General features: G+C 36.0%; 1 protein-coding gene across 2 annotated transcripts; it reads left to right on the forward strand.

The window, feature by feature from the left end:
• Positions 1–39: 39 nt before the first annotated feature.
• LOC138319511 (serine/threonine-protein kinase Pink1, mitochondrial-like) lies at positions 40–12,691 on the forward strand. 2 transcript variants are annotated; one of them, XM_069262673.1, is made up of 10 exons: positions 40–381; positions 4,738–4,888; positions 5,104–5,388; positions 6,060–6,261; positions 6,763–6,942; positions 7,399–7,562; positions 9,319–9,449; positions 11,174–11,354; positions 11,820–11,881; positions 12,259–12,691. In XM_069262673.1, exons 1-10 carry the CDS (start codon positions 40–42, stop codon positions 12,508–12,510), a joined length of 1,950 nt encoding a protein of 649 aa, XP_069118774.1. In that variant the 3' UTR covers positions 12,511–12,691. The 2 variants fall into 2 exon arrangements, with proteins under 2 accessions (XP_069118774.1, XP_069118768.1); XM_069262667.1 differs by having other exon boundaries at positions 9,322–9,449.
• The last annotated feature ends 5,203 nt before the right edge of the window (positions 12,692–17,894 follow it).

The raw sequence follows: 17,894 nt of genomic DNA on the forward strand, positions 1-17,894 counted from the left end.
TTAGGGCTTCAAGCCCAGGCTCTAACAGAAAACGCAAACATGTCTGCTAGACTTGTGATGTCGAAGGCATGGAAACACGGGAAGCAAGTGGTTCAAAATGTCATTCGTAACAAAGTTGGAAAGCCTCCGGTTGCTGAAAGAAATCCTGTCAACATCCGAACGGAAATTCCTACCCAACCAAAACAACTGCTGTTTGGACGAATATTTCCACTAGTACCTACTCGTACACTAGCAAGTGAGCTGCGTAGAAGAGCTGCTACCCGATTTGCCCTACCAAATCGACCAACACTTCTACCTACTTTCGCTTTCGCCTTTGCCGGGTTTGCTCTCCAAGGTCAACAACAGGATATAGAAAAAGATGACTTGTCATCAGAAGTCAGAGTATGCAATTCTTTGATTCAACCTCAAACATGATAATGAATTCCTGTGTAAAGCATGTGTTCCCTCCTATAATTTTTATCATGCATTCCTTTAGTTAGCTAAATATTTGTTGAAGCGGAAAAGATATCATCTTCTTAGGAAAAGTCAGTCAGAAGGTGATTTCTTTTCCGCCACAATAGCTGTCCTATAGTGTACTATAACAATGTTAGAGGTATAGCACGATGAGACACTTTTGATCCTTAGGGTGTGCATTGCCCATCAGAAGGTTCTCAATATCAACATCTAATATTGGATTATCGTAATGTGTACATGTTGTGTTGTCTGCGCCAGGTACTACATGTATAGATACAATGTACATGTAAACATGTACAATTAAGCATCAAAAAGTCAGGGTGCGCTTTGAGCTTCTCCCATAACATGAGAGTCCACTTGTCATGATCAGTTGATTTCTTATATAATTACTTATCAGACATAATTTTGCTGACCAACTTTGGAACAATGTAATGTTTCGGAACATGTAGTGCTACTGTGTATTACATGTGCATGTTCTTCTAACATTGTTTGAGTATGACGCTTATATTTAGAGCTTGCAGATTTTGTGTAAAATTTTACCAAGACCATTTTCTTTTATGAGTTTTGACTTCTTTTTCCTTCCTGGTAGTTGTTTTTAGCTCACCTGGCCCGAAGGGCCGGTGAGCTTATGTCATGGCGCGGCGTCCGTCGTCCGTCCGTCCGTCTGTCAACATTTCCTTTAAATCGCTACTAGTCATAGAGTTCTGCATGGATTGTAACCAAATTTGGCCACAAACATCCTTGGGGGAGGGGAAACAGAACTTGTATAAATTTTGGCTCTGGTCCCTTGGGGGCAGGAGGGGCGGGGCCCAATAGGGGAAATAGAGGTAAATCCTTTAAATCGCTACTAGTCATAGAGTTCTGAATGGAATGTAACTAAATTTGGCCACAAACATCCTTGGGGGAAGGGGAACAGAACTTGTATAAATTTTGGCTCTGACCCTCCAGGGGCAATAGGGGCGGGGCCCAATAGGGGTAATAGAGATAAATCCTTTAAATCGCTTCTTGTCATAGAGCTCTGAATGGAATGTAACCAAATTTGGCCACAAACATCCTTTGGGGAAGGGGAACAGAACTTGTATAAATTTTGGCTCTGGTCCCCCGGGGGCAGGAGGGGCGGGGCCCAATAGGGGAAATAGAGGTAAATCCTTTAAATCGCTACTTGTCATAGAGTTCTGAATGGAATGTAACTAAATTTGGCCACAAACATCCTTGGGGGAAGGGGAACAGAACTTGTATAAATTTTGGCTCTGACCCCCCGGGGGCAGGAGGGGCGGGGCCCAATAGGGGTAATAGAGGTAAATCCTTTAAATCGCTTCTTGTCATAGAGCTCTGAATGGAATGTAACCAAATTTGGCCACAAACATCCTTGGGGGAAGGGGAACAGAACTTGTATAAATTTTGGCTCTGGTCCCCCGGGGGCAGGAGGGGCGGGGCCCAATAGGGGAAATAGAGGTAAATCCTTTAAATCGCTACTAGTCATAGAGTTCTGAATGGAATGTAACCAAATTTGGCCACAAACATCCTTGGGGAAAGGGGAACAGAACTTGTATAAATTTTGGCTCTGGTCATCTGGGGGCAGGAGGGGCGGGGCCCAATAGGGGTAATAGAGGTAAATCCTTTAAATCGCTACTAGTCATAGAGTTCTGAATGGAATGTAACCAAATTTGGCCACAAACATCCTTGGGGGAAGGGGAACAGAACTTGTATAAATTTTGGCTCTGACCCTCCAGGGGCAATAGGGGCGGGGCCCAATAGGGGTAATAGAGATAAATCCTTTAAATCGCTTCTTGTCATAGAGCTCTGAATGGAATGTAACCAAATTTGGCCACAAACATCCTTTGGGGAAGGGGAACAGAACTTGTATAAATTTTGGCTCTGGTCTCCCGGGGGCAGGAGGGGCGGGGCCCAATAGGGGAAATAGAGGTAAATCAATTAAATCGCTACTTGTCATAGAGTTCTGAATGGAATGTGACTAAATTTGGCCACAAACATCCTTGGGGGAAGGGGAACAGAACTTGTATAAATTTTGGCTCTGACCCCCCGGGGGCAGGAGGGGCGGGGCCCAATAGGGGTAATAGAGGTAAATCCTTTAAATCGCTTCTTGTCATAGAGCTCTGAATGGAATGTAACCAAATTTGGCCACAAACATCCTTGGGGAAAGGGGAACAGAACTTGTATAAATTTTGGCTCTGGTCATCTGGGGGCAGGAGGGGCGGGGCCCAATAGGGGTAATAGAGGTAAATCCTTTAAATCGCTACTAGTCATAGAGTTCTGAATGGAATGTAACTAAATTTGGCCACAAACATCCTTGGGGGAAGGGGAACAGAACTTGTATAAATTTTGGCTCTGACCCTCCAGGGGCAATAGGGGCGGGGCCCAATAGGGGTAATAGAGGTAAATCCTTTAAATCGCTTCTTGTCATAGAGCTCTGAATGGAATGTAACCAAATTTGGCCACAAACATCCTTTGGGGAAGGGGAACAGAACTTGTATAAATTTTGGCTCTGGTCTCCCGGGGGCAGGAGGGGCGGGGCCCAATAGGGGAAATAGAGGTAAATCAATTAAATCGCTACTTGTCATAGAGTTCTGAATGGAATGTGACTAAATTTGGCCACAAACATCCTTGGGGGAAGGGGAACAGAACTTGTGTAAATTTTGGCTCTGACCCCCCGGGGGCAGGAGGGGCGGGGCCCAATAGGGGTAATAGAGGTAAATCCTTTAAATCGCTTCTTGTCATAGAGCTCTGAATGGAATGTAACCAAATTTGGCCACAAACATCCTTGGGGGAAGGGGAACAGAACTTGTATAAATTTTGGCTCTGGTCCCCCGGGGGCAGAAGGGGCGGGGCCCAATAGGGGAAATAGAGGTAAATCCTTTAAATCGCTACTAGTCATAGAGTTCTGAATGGAATGTAACCAAATTTGGCCACAAACATCCTTGGGGAAAGGGGAACAGAACTTGTATAAATTTTGGCTCTGGTCATCTGGGGGCAGGAGGGGCGGGGCCCAATAGGGGTAATAGAGGTAAATCCTTTAAATCGCTACTAGTCATAGAGTTCTGAATGGAATGTAACCAAATTTGGCCACAAACATCCTTGGGGGAGGGGGAACAGAACTTGTATAAATTTTGGCTCTGACCCCCCGGGGGCAGGAGGGGCGGGGCCCAATAGGGGAAATAGAGGTAAATCCTTTAAATCGCTACTTGTCCTAGAGATCTACATGGATTGTAACCAAATTTGGCCACAAACATCCTTGGGGGAAGGGGAACAGAACTTGTATAAATTTTGGCTCTGATCCCCAAGGGGCAGGAGGGGCTTGGCCCAATAGGGGAAATAGAGGTAAATCCTTTAAATCGCTACTTGTCATAGAGTTCTGAATGGAATGTAACCAAATTTGGCCACAAACATCCTTTGGGGAAGGGGAACAGAACTTGTATAAATTTTGGCTCTGGTCCCCCGGGGGCAGGAGGGGCGGGGCCCAATAGGGGTAATAGAGGTAAATCCTTTAAATCGCTACTAGTCATAGAGTTCTGAATGGAATGTAACCAAATTTGGCCACAGACATCCTTTGGGGAAGGGGAACAGAACTTGTATAAATTTTGGCTCTGGCCCCCCGAGGGCAGGATGGATGGGGCCCAATAGGGGAAATAGAGGTAAATCCTATAAATCACTTCTTGTCCTAGAGTTTTGTTTGGATTGTGACCAAATTTGGCCATAAACATCCTTGGAAGAAGGGGAACAGAACTTGTATAAATTTTGGCTCTGACCCCCTGGGGGCGGGAGGGGTGGGGCCCAATAGGGGATTTAGAGGTTAATATTAAAATTCCTTCAGAAAAGAAACAATGAACCTGTATTCAGAACATTACTTGGCATTACAAACCAGGTGAGCGATACAGGCCCTTTGGGCCTCTTGTTTTATTAGTGATAGACCTGGTCCTTTTATATGATTTCAGACGAGCTGATATAACACCCAATAACATGCAAAAAATGTCCTATTAGTTAAAAAACAAAATACCATGCAGTTTCATTTAATCTACATGTAGCCAAAATGTATTTGCAATGTTTGTCATTCATATTTTTGTGGGTTTTTTATGACCATGTACCTACATGCCATGTTTGTATGTTTTTGTCCATTATACAATGTTTATACATGTAAATATAGACATTTATATACAACATGTGTCAGAATTGACTATATACCGGTAGCTGATGTATTAGATCAACGGTTGTACAAGCACATTTCTAAGTACATGAATTATTAAATTGGTCGGATATATCTTTCAGGCAATTTTTTGTCGTGATCAACAGAAAGGATCAATCCTGGAACAAGTACAGCATCTCTCTCTAGACATTTTTGATTTTGGGAGTCAAATAGGTCAAGGCTGCAATGCTGCAGTATACAAAGCCAAGTTCAAAGCACCTGAAGAAGTCAGAGGTAATAACAAAATAAGTTTACCTAGGTCTTATATACACTGTGTAAAATTATTTCTTGGATTTGTGATCTATCGGATTTCAGTTAAGTTTTGCAATTCATTGATTTTTGCAACATAAAAGATTTTCAACACTTCATTATTTTTTGTAATAATAATGGATGTGAAGTCTAAGGTAGTGAACATCACAGGGTTAAATTTGTTTTGTTTTTTAACACAGACTTTATACAACCCATTGCTACTGAGGAAGAGGAAGAGAATGATGACACAAACAGCATTATCTCCCTTGACTCAGACATTGTTGTTCTTAGCGATGATGATGGAATGTCTGACATTGAGAATGTTGATGATAATATTGTTATTCTTCCACAAAGAAATAACCTTGACTCCCACAGGGCTATGGATGATCTTGATGATGCCCTGATTGTTGATGATGTTGACGATATAATTGTCCTTGACGATGATCCTGAGGAGGAATGCAACCAAACCAACATCTCGGTATCAGGTAAAGTGTTAGATAGTGTCTGATTTACCAATAATGTGTTCTATCTATTTAAGTTTGCCTGTTAAGAACACTAAAGTTTGGAAAGGATATGACATTACAAATTCATATTATAATTTAATATTGAATCACTTGTAACTTTTTCAAAAGCATGTAGTATTCCTGTTCACTCACTGAAAGTTTCCAGAGGTAAAAATTATAGTGAATATTTTTATTCCCTCACTTACAATATAACTTGGATTTTAATAGTTAAAGTTTGCTATGGCTATTTCTCAGAAAGTACTGAAGGGATCATTCTCATATTTCATGTGTCTGTTTCCCCTAGAGCCATAGTTATGCATAGGTATTGCATTTTGGGACAATTGGTCAACAAGATGGCCACCAAGCAGCCATTAAGGATGTTGATGTTAAGTTTGTTATCGCTATTTCTCAGATCGTACTGAAAGGATCATTTTACATTTTACATCTCAAATTACATATATAGTACTGCATTTTGGGACCAATTAGTCGACAAGATGGCAGCCAGGCATCAACCTTGGATTTTGGTTGATAATGTTTGAAAAGTAGAGAAAAGATCCATCTGGGATCTTTTGATATCAACAGTTTTTAATCAAATGATAGAATGCGGGAAAAACATTTTTTTTTAAATTGTTATTTTATTTTAATGTTTAAAGACACACAAGGGGAGACAACTGATACAGATCCCGAGGTTAACCAGTTCGGACAACAGGAAGAGTTTAACCTGGCTATAAAAATGATGTACAATTATGATATTGAGTCAAACACAGATGCCATCATGAGGGCCATGCTGAAGGAAGCAGTACCAGCAAGGATGTTGTCAGTCAATCAAGATGATAATCAGCTGTGGCAAAACGGGTATGAAATATAAACTATATAATAGTTAATTGTTTCAGTAATTAAATGGGTAGCACAGTCGTAAAATTATACCTATTACCATTTTGTTCCATCTGGCTTCTAATTGAAATAGGTGTTAGAACTAGATGTATTTCAATGTTTATATATATATATAACCAGATCTTACGCGGGGTTTCTGCGGGGTGTTCCAAATCTGGGGTCCTTCTCAGATAAAATGGGGTCCCCTTCTGTAATTGAAATAGTGTTACTGTAGAGAAATATGGTTCACTAGTGCTGGCAGCAACCTGATTCTACTTTATTTATATATTTAGCATATCTTTTACACTCACTGGAACACAATTTTCTTTAGCAGCTTGTACTCAGAATGCTTGCCAAACAAAACTTGCTTTAATTTTTATTGTTTTCTTTTGTAGAAGTCATTTGTCCCTTTAAGTTTCAATGATGCTGATGAAATAGAACATGAGACTATCAATAATACCCTTATGTTAATAATTTTTCCAGGAACAGGGTACGTCTGAAGTCCTTACCAGGACACCCAAACATTGTGGAGATGTTGGGTGTCTTTGTCGACCCATACCCTGACTTACCTGGTGCATTAGACAACTACCCAGCTGCTCTTCCCCAGAGACTAAATCCTTACGGCCTTGGTCGCAACCAGACAATGTTCATTGTGATGAAAAAGTAAGATTTGAAATATGTTCTTCACATCATAATGGAGCAAACTTTGAAAAAAAACATGTAATCACATATAAGAATTTCTTTTTATCACTTCTTTATTATTAGTTATTGTCTGCATTTGCTCAACTTAAATTACCTAAAGTTTAGATAATTTAAGTTTGATGTTGGTATTTTTCACCTGTATCTATAAGCTTTTTTTTAGCTGTAGTCTGTATCTAGGGTGGTAATGATAAAACATGCACTTAAGAGCCCTTGATATTCTTTTATTGTGGGGTTTGCTATCAATTTCCGAATTGGTTAATATTAATTTCAATATCAGTGGAAATATTTTATCCTCCCTGCTAATCCTGTGTCGCATTAGAAACAAAGATCTGTACAATATTCCTTGTCTAAATATTTCTTTTAACGTAATCATCCTATTTCACAATCGCTTTACCATATTGATGTTAAATTTTGTAGGTATGATCTAACACTGAGACAGTTTCTGGAGCAGAAGGAGTTATCTCCCCATACCAGGTGTCAGCTCCTCTGCCAGCTGCTAGAGGGTGCTGTACATCTGCGACAACATGAGATTGCTCACAGGGACCTGAAGAGTGATAACATCTTACTGGACTGTTGCAGTGGTGAGTATTCTGTCTTTTCATATTACACAGTTAGCTCCCTTGTGGGTAGGTATGATTATTATGTTATTATTCTGTGCACACAATATCCGAAAAGTATGACACCACAAACACATCATTACCTACTCACAAGGGTAGATAACTATGTAATATTCAAGATTAGATTTCTTACTTACTGTTTACATTTAATTTTACGATCTGTGTGTCATGTTATGATATTCGAAGATACAGCTATTCAAATCCAACAGGTCCTTATGAAAAAGCTACAATGTATGATAGATAAAATGCTTTTCAGGTTTATCATGTAATTCGTACATCTATATTTGATGAAATGAAAAACTCAAACCTTTTGTTAAAGGTTGACTAAGAAATTAAGTGGCATTTGGTCTAGCTCGATTGGCTGAGGTTAAGGTAGTCTACCATTTATTTATCAATTGCTCATAATTCATTAATTCTTAATGGTATAATATACTATCAAATTATTATTGATGTCTATATATATGCTCTTGAATAGAACAGAATTCTGCTAGAGCTATGCTGATACCTTACTCTAAGACTAGGATATAATAAATAATTCTACAAGACAGGGAGGCCCTGTTTTAAATCACTCTAGTTGTATGCAGAATAATAGAATCAACCAAACTTAATTTTTATACACTTCACATACTTGCCAACTTTTTGAAATTCGCATGGGGGTAGTATCATGTGTTTAAACTTTTAACCTCAAGAAAATCTACCTACATATGTAGTAACTCCTATGAAGAAACTTAAGGTTGATTTCTGCATATTTTGACCTATCCTTTCTGTCATGGTATAGTCAGATTTTTGACATTTTGAATATAAAAGAATTTGGACTTGCTAAAATGGCTTAAAATGGGGAGTTCAAAATCGGGAGTCTCCCTCCAAAATAGGGAGGGTTTGCAAGTATGACTTTGTCCTTTACCTATTGTTGCTCAACATCTGAAAAGTTTATCAAATTAAAGGGACAATTCAGTCCAAGAAAACATTAAAATTTGTACATATATCGGACAAAAACTAGTTCTGATGGAAATTAGATCAGTCGGTTTTACTGTGATATGCCAGAAAAGCCCATGGTAGTGAAATGCGTGTGAAATGTTCAAACTCGCTCGCTGTCCGCCATTACACATTGTGGTCGAACTTCTTGTATGCCGAGCCCTGTCCCTTGCTCGCAGAGTAGTGTATCTTTTGTCTAGAACTGCTCAAATCGCTCTGACAGTAGTGTGTTGACCTTATTATGGTGAATTGTCTTGCCTAAAAATCATTTAATCACCTCCTCAGTAGTTATGTAGTTCATTTGTTTAACGTGCGTAACTTTTGCTCGGGTTTGGGTACAGCGTACATATTGTACCTGCTTAATCGGATTGATCAACGATTTGTAATTACAATGGTATCAATTAAAATACTAAACAATGACGTGGAATTGGACAATATTTGATGTTATATGTTTCATAAGAAATGTAGAACAATACATTTATGCCATATTTTGCTTCTTGATTATGTAAAAGAATTAGCCTGAGCGAATTGTCCCTTTAAGGAGAGGTGGCTTCAGCTTCGTGTCTATAAATAAAAAAAAAGCCAGTGCAACTTACTTTGTGATAATTAATTAATATTAGCCTACCTTCTTATACTTTGTAATCAGCATTTTATAAGAAAATACCCCCATATGTTGTATAGTCTATTTCAGGAAATGTTCTTCTCCCAAACATATTTATTATTGGAGAATTTGTCTCTATTTCAGAAGACAGTACTCCCCACCTTGTGATCAGCGACTTTGGATGCTGTTTAGCTGATAAAGATAACGGATTAAAGCTGCCGTATCCTACAGACGAAATTAATAAAGGAGGAAACGGAGCGTTGATGCCACCAGAGGTAAGTTATGTACGAGATATATGGAATTGATCTTGAATTAGGCAAATGTAACTTTTCGAATAAAAGGAAAAAAATCAAATAAGCATGAATGGCAACTACTTAAAAGAAAACCCAAAATTATAATTATACTTTTTTAGCACGATGGAGCGTAGCTCCATCGTAGCTTATAGCATACCCCCTAGTTTTGAAAATCACCTTGTGAACAGGATATCTCAAGTTATACACCATTAACAGCAATGAAATTTGGCACAGACATGTAGATATAGATAAGGACGGAACTGATAAAACTTGGCGACAAACAGACATAAACTGTACTTTTGAGGAATTATAAAAAAATATTTCATTCCTTCTTTGTCTATAGTAATATTTAAATGAGAAACACAATGCATTATGGGAAATTATATGGCCGACGGTACCACTTCATACAAAAGAAATATAGTTTAAGAAAAGATTAAGGCAATTAAAAAATATTCATTATTTTTCTATTCTTAAATATGTTACTCAAAGTGTCATGACATCATAATTACCTGTGTTGGATAATCTATATTCCCTGGACAGTGTCACAAGTCAGGTGCCCTAGTTTCATCTAGATGCTGTTTATAGGCCTATATGTGTGTGTAAATGTGTTACATATACCATTTATTGTTAAAGGGAAAAACAATGAGAGTTAATTAATGTATTTTGTTATCAAGTCCTTGGGAAAGGCTCGACTGTAGCTGCCAATGTCAATTTGTTGACCCGTAGTACACATTCCATTATGCCGAAACCCAGCCAACACAACTTGTGCATTGTTATCTTAATTGTGAAATTTATATTGTGTTGAAGAAAATGAGATAATAGATAAGTAATAAATTTCAACGTATTGAAGCAAATTCAGTTTACCTCTTATAACCAGGACAGCCAAACATCTTTGATTTTTTTTGTCACCTATAATGAATTAAGCCCTCCTCCAGCAGGTATCTTTTAAAAGTCTAGTCAACTTAACACTTTGATTATACATAGTTGTACATGTGTGATATCGATAAGCAATCATACAGGAAAAAAATTCCCCAATTATTTTTTATCATATAACAATATTCTGATAAATTTGAATAAAAAGCTTTGTTAAATTTTGAATTTTATTAAATTTTCTAATATTAAAGTTAAGTTGATGCTATTTGAATTGGTCCCAACAATATTCTTACTAAGAAGATGCTGCTTCTGCATACGCTCACACTAAAATCCTGCTCAGAAAAAAAAAAACTTTTCTGCACAAATCAATATTTTTATAAAACTGTTGATTTATATATAACTTAACATTTGATGAATGACATCTGTCTTGAAAGAATTTTATGATTTTTTTAATACCAACATTGATAACAATTAAATACCAGTGGTCATTTGAATTGTCCTAAGTATTTATTAGTTTAAACAGTGCATATGAGTGATAATCAAGAATATTAGTCAAAACCAATCATTGAACATTAATTAACTGAACCATCGTGCTACGAGGCCATTGGCCTCTTGTCTTCTCTCCCAAGTGTCCAAAGTGGAGAAGGTATATGAACCTTTAAGTTTACTTGCTATAATGTCAAAGAGTTTGCAATGGGTTGTTCCTAAAATTTTGAATTTAAAAGTTCTAGTTTTATCTATTTTTAGGATTTAAAGATTCTTGTGACTGAGCACTGTTTTACATATCTTCTGTACTACTATGTCAGCCTACATATATCAACCATATTTTGTAGATATCCTGTGCAGTGCCAGGCCATTCAGTTAAGTTGGATTACAGCAAGTCTGACCTCTGGGCAGTAGGATCCCTTGCCTATGAAATATTTGGCTACGATAACCCATTCTATGGTGGGAAGAGGATCACAAGGAAACTTGATGGGAGAACATACAAGGATGAGGACATTCCATCATTGTTAGGTATGGATTGTAGAATGTGTATTACAAGTGTCAAAAGTGGAGAAGGTATATGGACCTTTATAAGTTTACTTGCTATAATGTCAAAGAGTTTGCAATGCGTTGTTACTAAAATTTTGAATTTAAAAGTTCAAGTTTTATCTATTTTTAGGATTTAAACATTCTTGTGACTGAGCACTGTTTTACATATTGAAAGATTAACTTTGCAATCTTCTTTATAATGAAATTATTGATATGAATTTTACATATAATTCTGTTTGTTTCTGACAAACATTTACTTTGATCAGCATTATGAGCCGTTGTATATTTGTATATAGAATTTCATTCTATAAGCCACATGGTTTGAGCCACACTCTCACAGTTACCCAGTTTGCTTCTTTTCGCTATTCGACTTCATTTGTCTCTACTTTATTGACATAGAAAATCATGGTTAATTAATGATTAATTAAGTTCACTTCCTATGATCAGGTGATGTCCCTGAAGTGGTCAAGTTTCTTGTTCCAAGGATGCTACGTCGTAATCCAGATCAGGTATATACACAGATTGAAGACATTTTTATTACTTTTGATAGGCTGAAATAATGGTTCCTTTTCAAATTATAATGGATAAGTTCAAAGCTTAAGATGACTTGGCATAACCATTTTTGCATAGAAAGTCAGATTGCTATCAAAGTTTAGGAATAGTGCTGGCACAGATAGCAGCAAATTTTGTGATATTTGAAAATAGAAACTTAATTGTCACATATTATTTGATCAATATATACATGTATGAATTTGACGTGTAAAGAATTTTGATTAAACATTTTATACACAAATTATATGAATTGCAGAATGCACCATTCAATAAATACGTTATTTTTTTTTAAACTAATCATTATATAGTATTAAGACTGTATTCTCTGTTTTAGCGACCAGAACCAGAAATGGCGGCAAACCTTCTCCAGATCCACATCAATTTCCCTGAATGGCTGCATCCAGGAAACAAACCATCAAAAAGGCACATCACTGAAAGTGTAATGATACTTGTAACACAGATGTTGATTGGCTGGAAATTGAGGGGTGAAAGGTCATTCACTGTTGTGGAACAACTACAGTTGACCTTTTTGAGGAGATTGATTATCTCTGATTTGGTCAAAGCTGTGGATTATTATCATGGCTGACCTGAGATGAAAACAAGTCTGTTATTCAATGACTTAGATTTCAGCGGAGAAGGATGAACATTTTTGTCTTGTCTTGTGTTTCTGTATTTGGCAATTATCATCTGTGATAGACTCCAATGTTATTTTGTTTTTTTGTTTTATTTCTCAAGGCCAAAGCAATGATTTAGCCCCAAACAAGGAATTTTTTTTTTTTTTTTTTGATCCGAGCTTTGAAAGAGAAAATGATATTTGAACCCAATGAATGATCTAGAAATACATGTATGTTTTAATGTTTATGATGTTATAGTTTCAGACTATAATGGGAATTATAGTACTTTCTAATAAATTATATAATTGTTATCTTTATTTGGTGATTTGATAATACATGTAATGTATAGTTAATTGTTGTTGTAACTGACGTCTATAATTTAAAAAAATATTGTATGTACAAATATACCATTAAAATGACATGAAAAAGATGAGAATTTCAACCTGTTTCTTAAAACTACATATTGGTTATAAAAAATAAACCTTTCAATATATGAATTTCGAGATGATAAGAATTTGTTTTTTAACCCAACCATTGAAAGATTCCGAAAATAAAATTTAATGTCTTAGGGTGGTCTTCTGTAGTCATTGTGATAGGCTGTTAAAGTAATGAAGTACTTAAGAATCAAATTAAAGAAAATGTTTTCAACCAATAGTACACAGAAAGCTTACTGAACAGCATTTCGTAAATATTTACGAAAAGGTTACGCAAAACTTGCGAAATTCGTAAGTGCGTTTCACAAAGGTGTTCGTAACTTTTTTGGGTAACTTACGAAGAAAAGACGTAGGAATCTTTGTTCCTACTGCCATGAATTTCTGGTGAATCTAAAATAAGATATGTTAAACTCTTTGCAAATGAAGGAATGATTTGTGTCATTTATTGAAAAAATAGTGTTTGAAATCAAGTGTTGAGAAATATGTAATTAAAATATATAATCTTCCTTGAAATGTGCATTTTAATTGAAATAAACTCGAACTGCATGTTTTCATCTTGTGGCATAATATACATATATATATATTGTGATGTCACCTCTGATCGGCCGATACCACTGTCCATAGAATGATAGAATGAGGGAATGATGCACAATGCACAATTTATTTAATGTCATTCTTAAGAAGGTTTGTAAACGCAAAAGTTACGAAGCTTTGTGAAACGGTACCCAGATTCTAAACATTTTCAGCAAAGGTTTCCATAGTACAGTCTGATAGAATTCCAAATTTTGATAGAAAGAAACATATTCTAGTCCTTCACCAGCAGAGGTCGGTCGTTCAAGGCATTATATAAGCTGAATCACATGATTAGTGAAATTTTCATTGCTCATTTACTGCAAAATTTGTAATTATATCTTCACAAAACGCAGCAAGTAAGTAAAGAATGGAGTTCTTAATACTCTTGAAGAATTTTGTAAAATTTGTATCGCCAGAAATTATTTCATCTTGATTTTGAAATTGAACTTTTGAACAAATGGACCCAGATACATGTATGTACATTACATGTTTGTACAAATGTATTATATCATTAAAGCAGACTTGGACAAGGCTGACATGAGCAATTATGTAAACCTTCTGACAATATTAAACAGGTCATTTTCCGCCCGTCTTTTCTTTGCCCTTTCCTTGCCTCTTCCACATTTGGTATACGTTTACAGGTACATGTAATAAAGGCGCAAAAACTTGAATTATCAAAATCCAAGACAACTACTGACCTGGTTGTTTTCAATGATAATAAATATATTCTAAGAAATAATGACATGACAATTTTAAGTTGTCTTGTTTTCAGTTAGGTCCCAAAACGCATTATTCATAACCAAGCACCAAGGAGAACGTACAGACATGGATGGATCCCTTCAGTTCTTTCTAAGAAATAGCGATAAAGGACTTCAATTGACAAAATCCAAGATGGCTGTCTGTCGGCCATCCTGATATCGGATTGGTTCCAAAATGGAATACCGGTATGTATAACTAAGCGCCAATGGAAACATATGCAATTTGAGAAGAATCCCTTCAGTACTTTCTGAGAAATCGCGATAACAAGATTTGTCTTATCGAAGGACAAATCACGGACGGAAGGCAATTTGACTAATTTTGTAGCCTACCATCTGATGATGTAAACATGGAAGATTGCTTTCAAATGTCAATGGCAAATTTTATACCTTTTCGTTTTCAAGGACGTTGTACGGCATTATGACGCAAAAACTTCAGAGCTGAGCAAGATGTCATTGAACCAAATAAGGGCCAATGTCGCTTATAACATGATAGTATACATGTACATCCAGGGACTAAGTGAAGGTCAAAATGCACAGGTTTTGTTTCCAAATCATCATTATAGAAATGTGTATGTCCAATCTCAAACAGCATATCCATAATATTTTAGATAACCGTATTATGATTATGACCATATAGTGAGACCTTTTGTGATTTACAAAAGTAAGTTTTGATTTCTGGGAATCAGTGTCTAACTGAACATTGCAGGCATATAAGGCGGGTTCAGTTGTCTCTGAAAAAATACGCATTATTTAACTTCCTTGATACACCGTCGGAGAAAAATAGTTTACACTTTTTTGAAGTTATTTTGAAGAGATAATACATTAAGAAGGCAATTGATAAACCTCGAATTCATTTACTGGCACCCCGAAATGAGCATCTGATGGCCCGGCAACCTACGCAACCGAAAGGGATGTAGATCACATAAAAACGATGAAAAACTTTCCAACATAATATAACTTTGCATAGTAATTTCCATCTGTCGTATTTACGAAATGAAAGTATTTTACACTTTCACTGTGTCTCTCTGACTGTTTATTGTCCTAGTATATCTATAATGTATACTAATAGCTTACTATAATAATATCAATCCTGTGAATGACCGCAGCACATTGTAAGTTAAAGACTATATGTAACGTACTTTATGCAGTTAGTCATGATGATAGATCAATTATATCTTTTCATATTTTGTACATCTATTGATAAAACATTTTCTGTGCTTATTTATTGTAACTCAACTTAGTTTTTGCAATTTTGTTATAAATTTTGTTATATACTGTACACTGTATCTGTATCAACATTTGTACTGAATCGGATGGATCATTGACCAAAAAATGCCAATACAATTGTGTTGCTTAGGAGGCTGAAATATATCTACTTGATTTTGTATCTTCTTGTTATAGTAGAACTCCTGCCCTTTTCACTGAAGCATGTCGCCGAAGGCACATGTACACAGCAGCAATATAACTTGGTAACATTTGATACTGACAACAGCTGACGACTTAGACCTACAATCACACTGACGGCGTAGTTTTAATTCTGTTGTTCTACTTACTATGTGAAAAGTATATTGGTTTTACTAGGAACAAAACGTTCCAATAAGTATGATGGTATGACTACTTTTTATAATGTAAATATAATTATCAAATATTATCAATATAAAATGATGTTAACGTCTGTTTTAATTGGATTATACATTAATATGTTTCAATTGATAGAGATAAACATAATATATATATATTGGGGCTTTTAATTAATGAACAAATTATTTATAAATCCCAAAATGGGTCATGGTAAGTTTAATATTTTGAGTTGAAGACGCATGTTTAAACTCTTCTAACTACAAGGTTGACTCGAACACAAACTGTACATTTAGACCTGTCAATAAAGACCACAAGAAGACACAGGGAAAATGATATTTATAGACAGCTTTTACTGTATACTGTAGGTTCTTGTATTCCCACCAAGGTCATTCTCCTATCTGCTATAGTATACAACAAGGCATATATAAAGGTTGGTAATTACTCCACTGTAATTTTGCTGTGTGTAGATCTAGGATCTGTGATACATTTTGAGAATTATCGATCAACGCTATAAAATAACTACACATGCATTACAAGTGTTAAAACATCAGGAAGTTTGAAAAAAAGTTATACCTCAAACGATAGGTTTTTTTAATTTTCATATTTTGACTTTTTATTTAGCAAGTAATTTATACGATTATACATGTATATAACTCGCAGTATTGGATTTTATTTTACATGTACTATACAACAGCCATGCATCTTTATGGATTGAAGGATAGCTAGCGTAGTCAATATACATGTACACGTACCAACTGATATTTTCTGCAACATCACTTAAAAACTGTTTACACAAAATGTTCTGTCAATAACTCATCAAGAATAGATTTTCTGACAAATTAAAACCCAGACGATTGAAAATTGTGTGTACAATATTGAAACTTGCCATAGTTCAGGTCGGTGCGTCATGCGCGTAGTTACACAAAGAATGTTTTGCACAAAATTAGATTTTGAAGTAGTTCGGGACGAAATATATATAAAAAAAAAAAAACAGTACGATATATAACAGGGTGGAAATGACATCCCATTGTGATAATGATAATAGCACACGCAATTACAACGCAAATCAATACTAAAACAGGTTTAAAACAGATTTTATTCAACATCAAATCAGCAATTTTCGTCTATGATGTTTGACGTTCCATATTGCATGTGTATGGAAACCGTGGAACCAATTACTGTCCCATGAACGACAATGTTAACGTTTGGTACTTTCCGGGTTAATTAAGTTTTTAAGTCTGGTCACCCATCACTAATTGTGAAAGTAATCTCACTCAATTGTGAATAACATTTGTTTAAAAAAGTACCATTTTGCTAAACTCGCACCAAAACTTGACCAAACGTATCGTAAAATTGCAATCTTGATGATCTCCATTTGTCAGAAACAAACAATTTAAATTTTCTTTACACACTTAATACCTATACCACGCATTAAACAAAGACCGAAAATTGTGGAATAGTCAAGATAATGAATTGTTCGAGAACTATTCATTATCTTGACTATTCCACAGTTTGATGTGTTTCTCATACTTAAAACATTACATCACTCGGAAAACAAGAATCATGATTTGCGTAATTTTTTTAAAGAACCATTCACAGGTACTATAAGATACTCACACTGAAACATTTAGTTTAGTTTTCACATTTCAACATGGAGGACCATATATATGTAGCGCTGTATGCAGATTTTGAACACAAAGGTGATGATTTCTGGATATAAGTTTAACATGATTTGGGCAAAAATCTTTTCCCATGAAGCACAGCCCTTAGAGGGAGCTAATCAAAATTTACAACAACAACAAAACCAACAAAATATTTCCATAGTTTGGATCATCATACTACCGGTACATATAGAAAAAATAAGTGACATCGTGTGACAAAAGGGGGTGTTTTTGAAAGTATTCCTTTGGGATTATTATCTTCAAGAAAGGTGTTGGGATGTAAATTTGTTTGATAGATGCCATTTTTATGGAATATGAAGTGATTTGGATAACACAACGTGGAAAAATC

Source organism: Argopecten irradians, chromosome 1 (assembly GCF_041381155.1).
Source record: "Argopecten irradians isolate NY chromosome 1, Ai_NY, whole genome shotgun sequence".
Taxonomy (NCBI): domain Eukaryota; kingdom Metazoa; phylum Mollusca; class Bivalvia; order Pectinida; family Pectinidae; genus Argopecten; species Argopecten irradians.

Excerpts from the sequence above, each read along its gene's own strand:
- LOC138319511 (XM_069262673.1), top strand. The coding sequence starts at position 40 with ATGTCTGCTAGACTTGTGATGTCGAAGGCATGGAAACACGGGAAGCAA. Across the intron at positions 6,943-7,398 it reads ATGTTCATTGTGATGAAAAA|GTATGATCTAACACTGAGAC; the intron begins GTAAGATTTGAA and ends TAAATTTTGTAG. Across the intron at positions 11,355-11,819 it reads GGACATTCCATCATTGTTAG|GTGATGTCCCTGAAGTGGTC; the intron begins GTATGGATTGTA and ends TCCTATGATCAG.